We start from the raw sequence: 19,395 nt of genomic DNA on the forward strand, positions 1-19,395 counted from the left end.
TAATTTTGCTTCTCCATGGGAGAATTGAGAAGCATAGATTTTTTTATTATTATTAAACATTTTGATTTTAATGATTCTACCAGGGCTTTTCATTCTGTGGAATGAATGATTGTAATAATTGTAATTTCCAATTTGCTTCGTTCTACTACAAAGTTTCAAGTATTTTTTATAGTTATAATTACTTTTAATATTACATAATTATAAGATAATTTAAATATAATATTCTGAACATCTGCAATTTTAGTTAGACGTTGAATATTTTCAAGTTAATTTTATGCTAAATTTCAGCTTTCCAACGCCTTTTTAATGTTTTCTTCTACAACATCAGAGTGCAGCGCCACATTAAATACGCACTACAATGACAATAGTTTAAAGTGATTTGAAGCATGTTTTATTTTCAAAATGGAAATATGGTTGGGGGGGGGGGCATAGCTTTGTGACGTCATATTTGAGGGAGTCTGACTTTTTGTGACGCCGTGTGACGAGGGGGAGAGGGGTCAAAAATCGGCCAAAATCGCGTGACGTCATTTATGGACGGCCCCTTGTGAGACTGCATCTCTTTGTCTCACAGGGTTTACTATTTGGATGATCCATAGTTTGCGTTGCGTGGCCACAATCTCACGACTGCAGCTTGTCTTTATTTCCCATTTATGAAGATGCGTGCATCGGCCTTTTGATGTTCCTATGCGGTTAATGGTTACACCAGTATCTTCAAGGAGGAATATCAAAGCCATAATGTTTGGATCTCCAATGATGTGTTTATTCTGAACATTCAACGGCATTTTCTTTGGTTCTTTCGGTAAAGTCACGTAGAATGAGAATAAAATAAAAATAAGACAATAAAATTCTCACGACGTTTCGGCCACAACACAAGCGGCCTTCTTCAGGTGAAAGAACAGAACTGTCGGGACGACAGTGCTTCAATGTTCTGTTCTTTCACCTGAAGAAGGTCGCTTGTGTTGCCGAAACGTCGTGAGAATTTTATTGTCTTATTTTTATTTTATTCTCATTCTACGTGACTTTACCGAAAGAACCAAAGAAGATGATTTCCTGCAGTCACGAAAGCTTTAAATAGAAATTCAACGGCATTGTTCCACTCTGTTCGGTGAAATCACCCTCACAAGCCCGTCCAGACCGCACGAGGCACCGATTGACTCCAAGCACACGTACTGTACACGCACGTGGGGCCGCACTGTACGGCAGCGGCCATATTTGGCAGGGACAGCCATCGCTGTGACATCATCAGCGCGCGACCTCGCCGCATAAAAATACCCGGAAGATTCCGGCTCGTGCTGCGCCTACCCCAACTGTGTTCCCTACCCAAGATGGCGTCGCGTTTGCGTTACTGGCGTGGGTTGTGAGGAGCGGCAACCATGTTGGGTAGGGAAGTGCGGCGCACGTCACGCGTTTACGTGGGGGTTATGTCTTTGCTCGGGGTCCGGTCCATCAGAGGCTGTCGAGTATCCTTGTGATTCGGCTCGTTGTGTATAAGTGGCTCTTAACAAACCGGAGAAGCCGAGATAACGACTTCAAAAAAAATCAGCCACGTGTTTTACTTGTGCCCGCAGGTGCACTTGTTCCAATGCTCAATTCAGTAACCGTTAAAGATCGAAGTGTAACATGGTGTGACGGTTGATCCAGGTGATAAAAAGAGTCGTTCGTACACGTGAGTTCAATGACGATTCACAACTAAGACACCCAAGGTATCTTATTAATCATAATACGGGAGTGTGTCCTCATGTTGTATATTAACAGGAGTCTGTACAACACGGCTTGACGTGTTGTCGGCCGGGTGGCTCAGCGCGAGATCGAGCTCCCGGATTCTTCCAGTATATAATACATTCTGATTCCGAAACGGAGATCGCTAGTTTAAATCATCCCTCCGGGGTCGATACAACGAATACCATTCCTGTGGGGAAGTCAGCAGCTGTTGTCATGTTGAGAGACTCGACCCCGTCATAAGGAGGACATTCCACCACTGGCTCTGCAGGGCTGTGAACAGGAGAGGATCGAGAGTATCGACAATGCTCGTGGGATAGCATCGCACTGAGTCGTGAGGCCTGCCGCGGTGTTACGATAATAAGTTACTGTGTATCCTACGATAATCGTATCGTTAGTGTTGTAAAATATCGTGGTTATTTTTCCTCAATTTACTTAAATATCTGCACTAATATTTATAGTCATTGCCAAGTTTTAAACATTTTACTTCATATGACAATCACATTTAAAATACCAATTACCCATCAAGTTAGCGCTTTGCAAACGTGTTCTAGTTATAAAGAGTTTAGTAGGTGAATGTGTTGCTGTGACCTATACGATTGTTGCAGGTGTGGATGAGAACTTGGTGGAGGAGGAATCAACGAGTGACGTTCATGGGCATAGGAACCATATGAGTAGTAGCGATTTGAGAGTGACAAGGAGGCGAAATTCCTGCGGGTGAGCGAGTGGCTTGGTGAATGGTGGTGGAGCTTCCATCACCTTGATTACCGCTTCACTCTTGATGCCGATCCGGTGTGGTGAAGTAGGCAACTGGGTGCTCCACCCGAGATGTAACAACGTGATTCCACCTTTGGTCAAATGTTTACTTTGTGTAGCAGTAATAATTGGCTTACAGAGTAGTATAATCATTGTTTGGAGTTAAGGCTTTGCAGAACTACCTAATTGCCTCCTGAGGTAGCAGCCGTTCCATAACACAGCCCAGATGGGATTCCTGTGCCAAGCAGATTAATGGTTTTACAATGGCTAAGCGTGATGGTCAGGTCGCCTTTTTAAGGTCTGTACATTGGGGCCATCGGATCGAGGAACTGGACAGGCAGGGCGCCACACTCAGAATACCATTGTCACATTTTATGTGAGAAGCCAGCCTTACGTAAAATAATTCGCGGGTGGCGGCAATGCACGTGGCCTCTAGTCCAGCACCGTGGAGGCGCTGATGGTTGGTAGGTTGCACATATGTTAAATTTTGATTTAAAGCTTTCGTGACTGCAGTAATTCATATTCTAAGAATATGCACATATGTTATTCACAATCCCTTCCCGTGGGTGTTGAGGAGGAGTCATACCCTGGCTTGCTAGGAGAAGTTGGTACAGCAATAATGTGGACTCCACCTGTACCATCTGTATGTATGGGATAGAGAGTTACCCCCTCATATTTGTGGGTTATCTTTGGGTGCTGAAGTTTCCTCCCACATGTAAACATTAATTAATTAATTGGCTGACAACATCATATGCACTTGCTTGTTTGCCCGTCTAAGGACGGAAGCTGTAATATTTACGAAAAAAATGAGCAGAGTATAATTTTATCTTGTGTAAATTTAATGGCAGTGAATCTTGCACAAAAGTATGTCCTCAAACACTTCACTGCAGTTCACTGTAGCACTGCATTAAAGCAGTGATTACTCTTTGGTTCTATTGGGTAAAGTCACGTAGGTGAAAATAAAATAACAAAAATCACGACGTTTCGGCCACAACACAAGCGGCCTTCATCAGGTGAAGGGACGAGACTGTCTGGAGGACAGCGCTGGAGTGGGAGAAGCCACGCTTAGATCACGACTTTTAAGCTGTGTGAGAAGAAAAACACCAAGCACCTTGACAAAGGAATTAGCATATAATTTAGCATTGAAATGGCTCATTGAAATAGCTAAGTTAAAGTATACACATCCGCAGAGGTACCCCTTGACAAAGGAATTAGCATAGAATTTAGCATTGAAATAGCTGAGTGATTAGCTTGTAACTGTTCACAGAAATAGCTATGTTAAAGTTAGCGCATATACATTCACCGAGGCACCTAGTACTCATCAAACAGGAGAATTTAGCGAAACACAACCACGCTCAGACAGTGGACCTTTAAACTGTGCGAGCAAACAGGGTGTTCTGACAAAGAAATTAGCATGGTGTGTCGGGGTCTAGTCCATGTTGGACCAAATTTTCAATTATTTCAATGGTATCAGGTACTGGGACCTTGGTGAACAAAGAGACCACATCGAAGCTGACAAGGATATCGTCAGGGGACAGTACAACGTCTTTGACCATAGAGACCAATTGGGCTGAGTTAAGTACTGCTGAGGCGGTCTTGCCAGTGAAAGGCAGCAAGGTATCTGACAGAAAATGGGCTAGTCTATAGGTAGGGGAGTTGATCGTGGATACGATGGGTCGAAGTGGGGTGCCTTTATGAATCTTGGGAAGACCATAGAATCTAGGGGGTCTTGCAGCAGAAGGTTTTAGGGAGGGACGTTTAGTTGGGTCGATTAGGGAGGTCGAACTTGTGATGATCTTGTTGGTTTTTATCGCTAGGCTATTAGTAGGGTCATTTTTTTATTTTTGAGTAACTTCCATCGTTGAGCAGATTCTGGATTTGTTGTTGTATGAATCTTTATCCATAATAACAGTTGCGTTGCCTTTATCGGCTGAGAGGATGACTATATCACTTCTGTTTTTTAAATGTGCGAGTTCAGAGCGTTCATTTTTGCTGATGTTACTAATGGGTTTCTTAGCATTCTTAAGAATAGTGGCTATTTCAGCTCTCGCAACGTCTGCTTGGATGTGTCCTATGCCTTTGAGGGCTACATCGACCTGAGAGATGATATCATCTATTGGTATGTGTTTTGGGGTGACAGCAAAATTTAGTCCCCTAGCCAGTACTGTTTTCAGATTGTCCGAAATCGGGGTGCTACTCTAATTAATGACGATTTTGTTAACATCTAGTTTTGTTATGGTTACTCTGACCGTACCATCCGCAAAGCTGTCTCTCCCTCCATACAGAAACAACCACTTGATACTCCGGTCAAAACCATCACACTTCCATTTATAGCAGGCGTTACTAAAAAGATTTCCAAAATTCTAAACAAACACAAGATCCAGGTCCGGTTCAATACAGTACACAATTCGTGATCTGATCCCATCCGTGAAGGATGTCATTCCTGATTTACAGTACCCCGGGGTTTACAAATTGAGTTGTACCTGCGGTGATTGCTATATCGGTGAGACAAAGCGACATGTCTCTGACCGAATTCGCGAGCACAAATCAGATTTGAAACACGGCAAAACGAATTCTTCTGCCGTGGCTGATCACTGTTACAACGCTGTGGGGGATCACGATATAATTTTCTCCGATACCAAGGTTCTTTGCAAACCCACGGGCTTTTATCAGAGATTTGTTCATGAAGCAATTCAGATCTACAAACACAGACACAATTTCAACCGAGAGGATGGTTTCAAATTAAGCAACCATTGGAAAGATGTTCTAAATCGAACTAAACATTAAACTAATATCAATGATACGTACACCACCTCTTTCCTAAAATCCGCCAATCAAATGCTAATTTTTATGCTAATTTCTTTGTCAGAACACCCTGTTTGCTCGCACACAGTTTAAAGGTCCGCTGTCTGAGCGTGGTTGTGTTTCGCTAAATTCCCCTGTTTGATGAGTACTAGGTGCCTCGGTGAATGTATATGCTCTAACTTTAACATAGCTATTTCTGTGAACAGTTACAAGCTAATCACTCAGCTATTTCAATGCTAAATTCTATGCTAATTCCTTTGTCAAGGGGTACCTCTGCGGATGTGTATACTTTAACTTAGCTATTTCAATGAGCCATTTCAATGCTAAATTATATGCTAATTCCTTTGTCAAGGTGCTTGGTGTTTTTCTTCTCACACAGCTTAAAGGTCGTGATCTAAGCGTGGCTTCTCCCACTCCAGCGCTGTCCTCCAGACAGTCTCGTCCCTTCACCTGATGAAGGCCGCTTGTGTTGTGGCCGAAACGTCGTGATTTTTTGTTATTTTATTTTCACCTACGTGACTTTACCCAATAGAACCAAAGAGTATGGATCCTGGCAGTCACGAAAGCTTTAAATCTAGAAAAGCAGTGATTCTTGCACGAAACTACATCATAAAACACCTCACTTCATGTCACTTTAGCACTGTATATAACTGACCTTCAATTTGTTCAAATTCACTGCTCTGATACTTTATTCTCTTCTGCTTTCAGTCGCTGGGGTTGAAATAAATTGGAATTCGATACAATATCTGGAAAATCACCGAGAAATGTCTATTTTACCATAATGTAGAAGCATAAATTAGACTTACCTTTTGTCTCAAGTGCTGAAGAAATAAAAAAAGACACCAAATCCACTTTGTTGCTGCGTATAATTATTTATTAGATTAACTTTCAATAAAGAAACGTCAAACTTAAAATGAATTTGCGAAAAAAAATTCCGCTCGACCTCCTGCGTGAGTGTAAAAATCCACCCGCTCATGAATGTTAATGACGGGGGGGGGGGGCGTGGTGCTCCCAATGGCGGAGCCAGTTTTTTCAGGTAGGGGGGGCAACCCCTCCAGCAATGAAAAATTATAGGAGTTAGTAAGGACTTGTCCCTTGCTTTTTATTCGACGCGTGTGCGGCGATGGCGCAGCCATCGATTGAGGGTCGAATTCGAAACGCGTTGTGTGATCGGCATCACGCTCGCTGGAGGTTTGCCTAAAGGGAAGTCGTGTACTGTATACGCAACTGCGTACAATTCTGAGTCACTTATAACTGCTTTTCCATTACTTATTGCCAATTATGGACTCGGACTATTGTCCTATCATCTCATAGAGTCCCTGGCACGTAATATGCTAAACAGTGATAGTGGGGGTCGCAAAATGCTGATTTCGATCGGATCATTGGGGGGGGCACGTGCCACCAGCATGTGGAGTGACATCACGCGCGTTACACACAGACGTTCTTGGCTCATTATAGTAGTAATAGAGGAATGCAGAGCTTGGGCTTGTCGCATTAGCTACCTTCCCGCTCGTCTGTGGTTCTTCCTCGTGCCTCTGTCGTTCTGAAAGAGAGCGAGCGAATGCTGTGTGCGTTACAAGTTGAAATCATATTCACTCTCTTTTATTTTAGTTGGACGAGACCAGGTTTTTGTGTAACAACATCCAATTACTTGACCATTTCTCAAAAAAAGACGGTACCTAATTGGAGATTATGCGAACATGTATGTTTTGTAACTATTTTTATTTGGCAACAAAAGGCTCCGTAAATCCTTAAATACCTCATCTGCATTCCTCATGCAACAGAATCAATGTAAATGCGATACTGTGCTGTAATTGCATACATCATAAGACTGAAGTAAGCGTTTCTGTGACTGATCAGTCCTTGTGATCATAGCCAGAACTCAAACCCACAGCAGTTGTCAAGGGCACGGCTGAATTATAATTAAGACTCTGGGTCGGGCGTTGTGTGGATCTTTTAATCAATGTGGGAGAGTTAGACAGACACCGTGTATCTCTCTGGAAGTAACAAATGAAATGCCAGTTTTGCCCATATGTAATGGCTCCAAGTGATTCAAAGTATTCCAGACTTCTTATGACTCAATGTCTTTGGGGATATCAATAACAGTATTGTACTGTGTACTGCACTGCAATGCTGTGCTTATGACCACATCGCCTGGAACGTGCCCGATCCCATCACATAGGGTATCGGGCCAAACCCTGGACCAGAGTTCCTCAATGTTCGATTGGTCAACGCATGCTCCATAGTCAACAAGACGGTGCTGATCCACGATCTGATCAATGATTGGCCACAACCTGGGTATATGACAACTCACCAGATGAAATTAAGCATGAGGCTGCATTTCGATTTAAAGCTTTCGTGACTGCAAGGATTCATCTTCTTTGGTTCTTTCGGTAAAGTCACGTAGAATGAGAATAAAATAATAAATTGATAAAATAAAATAACATGGATGAACTCGTCCGTCTGAACGGGGTTCGTAGCTATCCGTGGTGCTAAAGTTGAGGGTAAGAATCCACCCATTTTTTCGCCATATAGCATTGTGATATATAACGACTTATTGTTGGTAGCTTAGCTGATTGGAGAATATATAGAGTTTATTGATAACATTGAGGTAATTTATATTTTAGTTTTTTATTGGTTTACTATATAGTATTCATTATATAGTGCAGTGTATACCCAGTTACTGTGAATAGCTCAGATGTGTAGGCTTTGACTTTAACATAGCCATTTCTGTGACCAGCCACAAGCTAATCACTCAGTTATTTCAATGCTAAATTCTCCTAGTTATTTCAATGCTAAATTATCCTGTTTGATTTGTACTAGGTGCCTCTGTGAATGTGTATGCTTTGACTTTAACATAGCCATTTCTGTGACCAGTCACAAGCTAATCACTCAGCTATTTCAATGCTAAATTCTATGCTAATTCCTTTGTCAAGGGGTGCCTCTGTGGATGTGGATGCTTTGACTTTAACATAGCCATTTCTGTGACCAGTCACAAGCTAATCACTCAGCTATTTCAATGCTAAATTCTATGCTAATTCCTATGTCAAGGCGCTTTGTTTCTTCTCACACAGCTTAAAGGTCGCGATCTGAGCGTGGCTTTGTTCGCTCCAGCGCTGTCCTCCAGACAGTCTCGTCCCTTCACCTGATGAAGGCCGCTTGTGTTGTGGCCGAAACGTCGTGAGAATTTTATTGTGTTATTTTATTTTATCAATTTATTATTTTATTCTCATTCTACGTGACTTTACCGAAAGAACCAAAGAACATGAGGCTGCACTTAATGGATATGCTATTGTACATCAGCACCGTCGCGGGAAGCCTAGCACCGGCAGTCCACATGGTAGTGGGATAGCACTGATTCACCGTGAAGACATGTGCGTGAAAGTTCTGAGTGACTCATTAACAATCATGTAATTCGCTGCTGCTTGTGACAATAACAAACAGCATGCGGGGCTTACGATCGCTGTCATCTACTGACCGCCGTCTTCACTTTAGGAATTATTTTACGAGCTTTCTGGTCTGCAAGACTGTGGGTCACTTGGCTCTTGTTACATCAACTGTGGTGACCTGAACTGCCCGGACTGACCGGTTCTTGTGGTAAAATCAACAGTGATCTCGCCGACATTATCGACAGTCAAGAGTTTAACCCAGCACATAAGCGGCGCAACATGTCGCTCAAAGACTGGAAATGACTGGACCACGATGGTTTCGGTCAGAAGATCCGGTCATCATCCGCATGTCTAAATCCTCAATCGACAGTCGATTAATTTGCAGCTCAATTCGAAAATTACATAACCGCCATTCTGGAGAAACTCGTGCCCATCTGAACAAGCACAGAAATAATGAGGAAAGCACAAAGTACCTGGCTGTCACTGGAGGCAATCGCAACCAAGCAGACCTGGAGGAGGCTGGAGCATCTTTCGAAGAAAACTGCTTTAAAGCTGTCCGACTCGATTACAGAGCCCCCTGCAAACCTGTCAACCGACTCATTATTGAGTCTCGCAGATCGCTCTATGCTCTGAGCGTCAATGAGTCAGCTCACAACCCCCGTGCTCTATGGCCCATCGCCATCGTGAAGCGTCTGCTGCACTCCAACCACCCATCAACTAAGCAACCCGGTCTGTGCACAGTACTTGCGACCTTCGCCAATACAATAGTGACGATCACGATGGCAGTTTCTAACTTGAAGGCAACGCATTCTCCCAGTCTGACATCTGAGTTTGATCAAGCTGGAACCAATGCCAAACTCGAGACCCTGGCACCAATGTAAAGTGGCAGAGGTGTACATTTTCTACGCACAGCTGCCAAATAAGAAGTCGACGCTCGACTACATCCACACGTTGATTCCCAAATCATGCTCGAACGTTGCTTGCGCCGCTGATTATCCACCTGGAAAATCTTTTGTTCAGTGAGGGCTTTTTCCCAGACTGGTTTCAAAATGGCGTAGGTAACACCACTCCTGAAAAAAGTTGGCATGAGCCATAGTGACCTCACAAACTATCGCCCAATCTCAAACCTGACAACGATTTCAAAGGTCATTGAGTGCCTTCGTCTGAAGCGGTTTATTTACCCACATTATTTTGATGGGCAGTTTTTCACCCATTGTAGTCGGTGTACCGGAAGTTCCACAGCACTGAAACGGCTCTACTAAGATTACCGATGACCTCTACAAGATCATGGATTACTGGAGTGCCACAGCGTTGGTTGGCCTTGATCTCTCAGCCGCCTTTGACACCATTGACCATGAGCCTACGTGTTAAACCGACCATGAGATACTCATCGGCAGGCTAAAGTCAAGGTTTAATGTATCGGGTACGGCACTTGGGTAGATTAAGTCATACCTACATGGTCGATCACAATTCGTCAAGCTGGGTGACAAACAGTCATTGCCTATGCCGTGCCTAGATTGCGTACAACAGGGGTCCGTCCTCAGGCCCTTCCAAAGTTAGATATGGAGAGCCTCGGTAACCTCGAATATTGTACGCAAGCGGTGCACGTGTGATTTGCACGAAACGAAATGCTGGTTAATCGGAGGTTCCGCTGGTTGGCACTTGGGCTCAGGCGAAAAATAATTGTGGGAGGATCAAGTGTGGCAATCACAGACTCCAGGATTCAGTTGTATACTCTAAAAAGCCTTGGCACCATACTTGACCAACCTAAACTGACCAACATGGTGAAGTATGGTCAAATAACCCCACAACCTGTACACATATAACTCAACTAAGGGCTTACTTATCTAGATTCAACAGAATCGACTGTGAGGTGGCGAGTAGATGGCAGTACAGCATTGGATTCTTGAATAACCATCTGTGCAAAACTTTTTAGTGTTTTTTCCTCATATGCGTGGGTTTTCTCCGGGTTCTTTAGTTGCCTCTCACATGCAGCCAAAGTCTCATTCATGGGAATTGGCCAAACGTTGCATTGCAAGACCCTCCTGAAATAGAGTCTTGAGGCCTGGTGAGGCTTTTCTGGGTAAAAGCCGTTAGGATTACAGTACCCAATGCGTGTGCCTCGGGGTGTACATGTGTTTAATGACACCGGCTCTGATGGATATTGCTGAGGTAGCATTGTGTAAATTAATTCGACTTATATTTAATCTTCGTGTTGCAGCAGACATGTTTGTAAACCCAATGCAGCACAGTGCTAGTAACATAGCAGTGCTACCCTGGAGAATTCAGGCTAGTAAATAAATAAACATACTACAATTACCCAGGGTAGGGAACCACTGCTTTGAAGGCCTTACCACCGGCCTTTACCCTTCTACACGAGTAAATATATATGCTAATGAGATTTTTCAGTAGTCAAGGTGGTGACCGTCTCCTGTTGGCAACGCTGTGTTGGTGGTGCCATCGTTTGTGTCAGCTGTGGAGTATTCCACATTCCCCTGGCAGCAAGCTGTTCTTGACCATGCCAGTGCCGTGTTGAATTGCCACAAAGCGCTGCTTCATATTTTGTCAATCCTGCACGGACAATGAAATTAATAATATCTGGTGGTGCTGCTGCTGCGCTGGCAGTGGTGCACAAGCACAACTAACAACTCAACACATTCGTCGTTAATGCTGTTATAAACTCAACACATTCGCCAATAACACAGTTATATTCTTAACACATTTGTCACTTACACTGTTATAAAGGTAACACATTTGTCAAAAACACTGTTATAAACTGAACACATTCGTCAATAACAGTGTTATTATACGTTTTCTGTTTATGAGGTGTCAGTCAGGTCCGTGGGTGACTGAGCTCTTCCCAAAGTGTGTTCACACTTCCACGACTTTGAACTTACAGTTCAGGGACTATAAACACGTGGGCAATTATTTGTAAAATCACAAAGTGGCTTCTTACGTGCGCACATGATGTCAACTAATGTTTGACTGCAAGTCAGAGACAAATCATTTGTCCACCTTGGTTGGCAAGTGGAAAATACTCAAACCACTGGTGTCAGATGTGTACTGGGTCACACTGACCTTTTCATCCACGCTGGGATGGTGGTGATGGTGAATTTAGTTTTGTGTACGTGTCAAACCATCGACTTATTCCATAAATAAGTCACATTTTCTAAAACCACAAAGATCTTAGAAACGACACCCCATGCATATTATGATGATGATTTAGAGATTTTGACTGCCGGGCTCTAATTGAGTGGAACCGTCTTAGAGCAGTTGACTCAAGTTCAGATCCTGGTTGGAGGCCGACAATCTATTGTCCATGCAAAAACACTCAACACATTCATCAATAACACTGTCAATAACACTGTCAATAACAGTGTTATTGACACTGTCAATAAGACATCAATAACACTGTCAATAACAGTGTTATTGATGTCTTATTGACAGTGTTATTGATTAATTGTGGAAGTGTGAACGCACTTTTGGTAAAGCTCAGAGCCACCCACGGACTTGACTGCCACCTCATTCGTAAACGGAGAAACGTGAACAAAATGTGAAAGGTCATTCTTGACAGTGGTGGAGGGTATCGCTGCCAGGGGTTCGAGTACGCTATACAACCGGACTCTATCCCTAACCCTAACAAATTAGAGCCCTTGCTCTTAATGATCTTGCCAACCGGACTCTGGCTCGACTCTTGGCCTCAATCCCACCCCAGTCACTTTTAACATTTGCCCCCTCTCACATTGTGCACTTTTGAGTTTTGTGCTCAGAGTGCCATAAGTATGGAAACACAGCATAGATATGGACACGCATGTAAAATATATGCTATGGAAAGACTTTCCTGTGTGAAATCCCCATTACCCTCGAGCCATCGGTGGAGATGAGCAGTTACTGTTTTGCGTCACGACGCACTATGACCACATTGACTTACAATACCACATGTTTGACCTTCGCTTACACACTGGCCAGGCGTCTTGAAGATGTGCGAGTACCCACACTTCTCGCGACATGCAGCTTGCCAATCGACTCTTGTAACCAAATGATCCTGCTGTGGTGGACAGAGATGGAAGGATTTTAGAAATCATACGTTTTGACTGCCTGCTTTGCCCGCCCGCAAGGCGTTTAAGTGTCTCGCGTTCTTTCAGCCCCCCTCCCTCTGTCACCCCCATCCCCCGCAGGCGCTAACGATCGATGTGCCAAGCTCGACGCGGCCACCCCACTTCACCTTTCTATCCGCGCCACGATGGCGGCGTTGCTGCTGCTAAAGGCGCTGTGCGCGCTGGCCATGTTCGTGCTCATGTCGCTGGGCTGCCTGCTACCCGTGTGGCTGCTGCGCCGCGCGGAGGCAGCTGAGTCGCGGCGCGCCCGGCGCCTCATGGCGGCCGCCAACACCTTCGCCGGTGGCGTCTTCCTCGGCACCTGCTTCTGCGCCCTGCTGCCGTCCGTGCGCGAGAAGGTGCGCTCGCAAAACACCACGGGGCCGGCGGGGCCGGCGGTGGTGACGGCGGCGGCGGTAGTGAGGGTTATGGTGAAGGTGGTGGTGGTGAATGAGGGTGACAGTGAATGTGGCGGTAATAATGGTGGTGATGGTGGCAGTGGCAATGGTGGTGGTGATTAAGTGAGTGAGATGGTGAATGTGGCGGTAATGATGGTGGTGGTGATGAGTGAGGGGCAGCTGCCACTGGAGGTGCCCTTCGAATATTTTATATGAGATGTGATGTAAAGCGCTTGGAGTTGCTCAGACATTCGAGTAAATGATGGTTATTATTCTATTATTACTAGCGACGCCGATTCTAGCGATGTGCTGCCGCCCGTGACAAAGACTATTGGAGCGTCCTCTCCCTCCCATCCAGGCCTTCATCGTGGGGAAGGCGATGGGCCTCCCGGATCAGTACCCCCTGGCCGAGTGCTGCATGGTGCTCGGCCTGCTACTCACGCTGCTGTTGGAGCAGCTGGTGCTCGTCTGCCGGCGCTCCGAGCCACCCCCGCGCGCCGCCTACGTGGGGCTCGACTCGCTCGACGGAGACGCCGGTGCCGACTCGGACACGGAGGCCGAGGAGGAGGACGCCGACGAGACTGGGTCACCAGCGCCGCTCAAGCACGTCCGCCCCCCACCCGGCCGTCGCCAGCAGCAGCCGCGGCGCCACCGCCACCACCGCCACCACCGCCAGCAACCGCAGCACGGGCACGGCCACAGCCACTTGGACGCGGCCGAGCTGGCAGAGTCGAGCTCGCTGCGCCTCATCGTGCTCGTGCTCGCGCTATCGGCGCACTCGGCCTTCGAAGGCGTCGCGCTCGGCCTGCAGGAGACGGCGGCCAAGGCTGTGGGGCTGGCGGTGGCGGTGGGCGTGCACGAGACGCTGGCGGCGGCGGCGCTGGGCGCGAGCATGGCGCGCGCAGGGCTGGCGCCCTGCCGCGCCGCACGCCTGGCCGCCGCATTCTGCACCGCCATCCCCGTGGGTGTCGCCATCGGCGCCGCCGTGGAAAACGGCGCTGCGGGGCTGGCCGGTGATGCTGCCTCGCTGGTGCTACAGGGCCTGGCCGCCGGCACCTTCCTGTTCGTCGCCTTCCTGGAGGTGCTCGCCAAGGAGATGGCACACGGGCAGCGCGATCGCATGCTCAAGGTCGCCTTGCTGGCGGTCGGCTACGCACTGCCCGCCGGGCTGGCCTTCATGCACTGGTGATGTGCACGGCGCCACCGCCGCCACTGTGCTGGTTACAGTCCGGTACGCTGGGACAGGAGACCCTTGCGCGCCGGTCCTTCGGTGTGGCCTCGGGTAGTTGTGAAAAAAAATGGATGACATTTCATGTTCGCACCATTCTCATAGCGCAAGGCTATCTTGAAGGAAGATGCTGCTGTGTTTCACAGGCATAGTCTGCAGTGGTTTAAAAGTATGGGGTGATGTTGCTCCGTGGTTTCATGCATTTAAATAATTTGCAAGTAATCTTCTGAACGTGGCAAATTCGGACCGCGACGCCGCCACATGCTGCCTACTATTTTTTGAAAATCGGCACAGAATATTCAATATCCACTGCGAAGCAGGTGGAGCACAAGTCCAGTTAAACACATGCGCAGTAGCAATCAGGACGACCGCCAGGCCAGAACCGCGAGCCAATGCTACGAGCGGCCAATGCGTCGTGTTGCCACACTGCTGTGGTTAGAGCACGTGGATTGCAGGTCGGGAGGTCACGAGGTCAAAGGACGGTCAGGGAGGGAGTTGACTCAGCAAGCAAATGTTTCCATGGCGGTTGGAGCGCATAACCCTGAGCCCTTTATTTCTTATTGCTTGTTTAAATGCGTTACCTGGGTTCTGCTTAGAACAGCCAATTCCCAAAAAGAAATTCGTGAGTTTGAATCCTAGTATAGGGGGCGGTGGACAGAATTCAGTGTTTTATCCGTCCTGGGTCAAAAGAATGTCACCTTGTGGAAAACTGATAGGAGTTGTCCTTTGGAGTCACTGGTCCCACCATCATCATCATCATGCCTCGCCAAGCAGTTGTCATTTTACACGCTCCCTGAGAGGGGAATATCCACCATGGTACCTGCACACGATCCACTTTCATCGCTACATCTCCTCGGCGGACGTGCTCTCTCTAGCGTGTTTCCCACCGGAGGGTGGCATTTACACTGCTGAGTCTGGGATATGAGCACCAGTCATGACATAGTTGAGCAGGGAAGACACATTGACTGTCTCAAAGCTGGCTCTTTCATTATTACACCAAAGAGCCTGGCTGTTGTCCTGTTTGGTCGATCGCTGGCAGTCATGGTGAGGTTATACCACGGGTCTGGAGAAGGGAGGCTCTTTCCTGAAATATGTATTTGTATACATTTACCTGCTGTCATTTCACATGCAATGGATACTGAATATTGCTCTGTAGACACAAGGTAAACATGTCCCTGTTGCATATTGGGATACGAAGTCACCTGCGCAGTTACTCCTAGAATAAAGGATGAATTGTGCATGATTTTTTCCACATTTTAATAATATTGCGCAGTGCATGAAACAAGGTGTAGGAGTGTGTATGGAAAAACTGTGATCCCTTGATGGCCTTTTTACTGCTGGTACTGTAGCACGCCATAGCAGAACAACGCTCGCTAATGAACAGTAGCTCGCTGGGTAAAGTAGGCAAGGCAGTTCACGTTAAAGGAAGACTTAACCCATAAAACGTAATAATGCAAGAATAATAATAATGATCGTACGAGTGTCCATATCGTACCCATAACATAAAGAAATGTCTCCACGATGATACATCTTTACACTCCTACTACACAATTTGGTTTTATGAGGTCTGAATGCAAATTCGATATGTGTGCAATATAGTGGATTGTGGGTACATATATAATTAAGGTGCGGCCAAAATAAAATAGTGCTCCTGTCCAGAGCATTTGTCTATATGAAGTAAACCTTGGACCGGTTTCGACTTTATTTGGGTCTCATCAGCAGAGTATGTCCTCCACCAATGCCCATGGGAGCTCTCGCCACGTTCGGATCTGTGGCTCAAATGACCATCTCAACTGCTTACGGAATTCTTACATGTTGTAATCTTTCCCAATTTTATTAGTTGTGTTCCCGGCATAATGTCATGAGAGGATGAATCCATTCACAACTCTGACAGCGCAGTGCGTTATCCCCGTGTTAGAGAACGGCTTACAGAAGTGGGCATCGCTGAGCTACCTCTGAGATGCCTTCAAGTGGCCTCTGGTGTACCCATTATGGGGGCAGTACTTTCCTACCCGCCCTGCCACTGAGAGTAATGTTCGTTGCAAGACAGTCAAACCCATGCATTTAATTCTGAAAGCTGGAATAGGCAAATTTAATCAGAATGAAATGTGATATTTTTGTGCAGTTTTTGACCGGGCTGAGGCCATCGACTAACAACACTTGAGAACCTCTGATCCATGTGCCACCTTTACAGATTTTTTTATGCACCTTATATGCGGTTTAATAAGCATTAAGATATTTTCAGAAGGATATTTATCTCTGAGTGGATTAATGGTGGGATGGAAGTTCTCTAACGTATGATAGTTTCCTTTGAATTCACAATCAATGTTACTGATTATTCTATTGCTACTTCATGTCTGTTGTAAGGGGCACTGTGTTAAACTTTCAAAAGTTTACTCTATAAACGTTACTCATAGTTTATCATTTAGCTATTGACTGTGTTTACAAATTATTAATCATTTGAAGTGATGTACAGCCGTCTGGAAAGAAAACATACGGTACTGGTAGGAGCTTGTTAATTTGTTTACAACGTTTTTTGTTGGTTTTTGTAATTCTGGGTATTCTTATTTACAATTTTGAATCGGGTTTTAAAAATAGAAAATTGGCTAGGTGTTGAACAATTCATTCCAATAGGCGATTGGATGAATTGTCACGATTTGGAGTCGTTCGATTCGAGCCTCAAGCAATTTTGTCTCGTTTTTTATTGTCTCATTGGTTTTGTTTACCCAGTGTTATCGGGGTCTTGTTTGTTCCATTATCATAAATCTGTAATATCCTGTGGAGCACATGTGGCTCAGTGGTACAGCAAGCTGCTTGCAATCGGAAGGTTGAAGTTCATATCCTGATTATGGGTTCACTCAGCTCATCAATCATCTAGGGTCAATAAAATGAGTACCAGTTTATGGGGAAAGTCAGCAGTGGATTCCCTATTCATATACCCGACCCCGATATGGGAACGTGGAATTTCCACCATGGGCTCAGACTTGTAAACAGGTGATGAGCACCAATGCTTCAATGCTCATTCGAAAAGAAACCGCTTGGGCTTTTTTGACGTAAAATTGGCATGTGCTGGCAAGCCACTTGACATCACAACTACTGCACATGTGACCACGAATGTGAATCACTTGTCCCTAGGTCTCTCATCTCGCGATATCTTGTTTCTTTCTCTCTTCTCGCTAATCTGTATTTTCTCATGTCCCAGCGAGCCAGATTTATTAGCAGGCCATAGCTCAGCGGGCCCCTCCAAAGGGCCTACATCTGGCACACCTTTTGAAGAGCCCTGGCCTGAAGGGACATGAGCATATAATCCACATTCATTATAAATACATTTCTCGTTTCTCGGACGCACAATTCGATGCGTGTATTGTGAGCACAAGACTCGATCTGGCATGTAATAATTGTAATTCAATTAATTTACATGTTAAATAATTTGTTATATGCCCAATAAATATGTAATGTATAAAGTTTTACAAATTTAGATGGACTGTGGGGACAATTGTTTGGTCACAAATATATGCCACTCCTAAACTTCAGTTTTTGTTTACTTCACAATAATCGGTGCCGATTGATAAAAGCAGGGACCATAAACGTGGGAGGGTAATACAGTACAACAATGGATGTTGCTGCATTGCCCTTTGTTGCCCGCAACATGGTGGTGCAGCAGCCTAGAACACCTGTCTCGTGTGTTGTGGTCGCCCATCGAGGTACTCTACAGCCTCAACCCATACTTAGCTTCCGAGATCCAACAGGATTCGACGCAATCCTGGTTATTGTTATTGGTTAATCATAACATATTGAGATTGGTTTCATAGCAAAAATATGAACAGTGAAAATGTATGTTGCATAGCAATATAATAATGTTGCGACAGAACTCCAAAAAATCTGCGGAAATATGGGAATGGGTTTTTCGCAGATTGCGTAATCAACAATGCTCTACGTTAATGTGGAAAATCCGCGAGAAAAAATTGTGGACTTTGAGGTTTTAGCCACGCCTCTCCATAAATCCATTAAAAATATATGGATTATAGAAGCAGGGAAGCACGTGATACTCCAGAGCAAATTGTCAGCACAGTGACATCTGTTTATATTGTTTTCTCCCTGTATTTCCATGTGTCTCTCTGCGTGTCTTTGTCTCGAAAGCACTTCAAACACATCTCCATTGTGACTTTTACCTCAAACAAAGGGTAATGCCATCGCTGGTGTCTTGTGAAAGAGACATTTTACTTGGCAGATTATAGGATTTTTTAGCTGCCCTCCAAATATCCCCAAATTCTCAGATGTTATGATTTTAGATTACGGGAGTTGCAGTAAACCGCGTTTCCCACAGATTTTAGAATTCCTGGATTTATTGGCGTTCTACTGTAATCGTTAAACGAGTTGTGTTATAAATAAACAATGTGGTGCTTATTGTTTGGTATTTGTAATACTAATATATACTATTACGGAAATAGTGGATGCATTGAATTAAGTCTGAATTTTACAGTTTATAACTGTATTTCTGTTTTAATTTGTTTAGGTAACTTGGAACAATAGGCCAATTGTTTACCATGAAAACTGAGTCGAGGGCAAGGCTATCAGACACTTCCCCAAATGCCGGTCATGCTATCAGACGTCATATACAACACGGAGGTTTCCTGTTTCGCCTCGTGGCAGGCCTGCACTGCAAGATTTGCAACACCACTGGACGGACGGCCGCGAGTGGTGAAATAAACCCCAAACTATTCTCAAAGGTGACGTGGCATTCGTGAACAAATGGTGTGAATGTAAATAAGGTACAATCTTGTTATAAAACCATCCCATGTCGATACTGTGTTGTCTTTATTGCACCTTTGTCATGTCTTAACCAATTGAATTATATTGGACATCTGTGGAAATACTGGACAACTAAAAATAGCCTTATAGCTCATCGGATTCCTCCAGTATATATAAATATTATGATTCATATTCTGATCAACATGATACTCTTTGAGGGAGAGATTTCCCCTGCGCCCCTGTTAAAATCT

At 45.0% G+C, this 19,395-nt stretch overlaps 1 protein-coding gene across 6 annotated transcripts; it reads left to right on the forward strand.

Annotated features, from left to right (window-relative positions):
* The first annotated feature begins 1,357 nt into the window (after positions 1-1,357).
* On the forward strand, positions 1,358-19,199 carry SLC39A3 (solute carrier family 39 member 3). 6 transcript variants are annotated; one of them, XM_032971343.2, is made up of 3 exons: positions 1,358-1,641; positions 12,815-13,125; positions 13,523-19,199. In XM_032971343.2, exons 2-3 carry the CDS (start codon positions 12,913-12,915, stop codon positions 14,351-14,353), a joined length of 1,044 nt encoding a protein of 347 aa, XP_032827234.1. In that variant the 5' UTR covers positions 1,358-1,641; positions 12,815-12,912; the 3' UTR covers positions 14,354-19,199. The 6 variants fall into 6 exon arrangements, with proteins under 6 accessions (XP_032827234.1, XP_032827235.1, XP_032827231.1 ...); XM_032971344.2 differs by having other exon boundaries at positions 12,848-13,125; XM_032971340.2 differs by having other exon boundaries at positions 1,360-1,703.
* Positions 19,200-19,395: the final 196 nt, after the last annotated feature.

This window comes from Petromyzon marinus, chromosome 46 (assembly GCF_048934315.1).
Source record: "Petromyzon marinus isolate PM22_M1 ecotype Great Lakes invasive population chromosome 46, UKy_Petmar_22M1.pri1.0, whole genome shotgun sequence".
Classification (NCBI taxonomy): Eukaryota; Metazoa; Chordata; class Hyperoartia; order Petromyzontiformes; family Petromyzontidae; genus Petromyzon; species Petromyzon marinus.

What these genes read in the sequence shown, in the direction of transcription:
- SLC39A3 (XM_032971343.2), top strand. Translation starts at nt 12,913, where the DNA reads ATGGCGGCGTTGCTGCTGCTAAAGGCGCTGTGCGCGCTGGCCATGTTC. An exon ending in TGCCGTCCGTGCGCGAGAAG is followed by an intron (nt 13,126 to 13,522) that starts GTGCGCTCGCAA and finishes CCTCCCATCCAG; the next exon opens with GCCTTCATCGTGGGGAAGGC.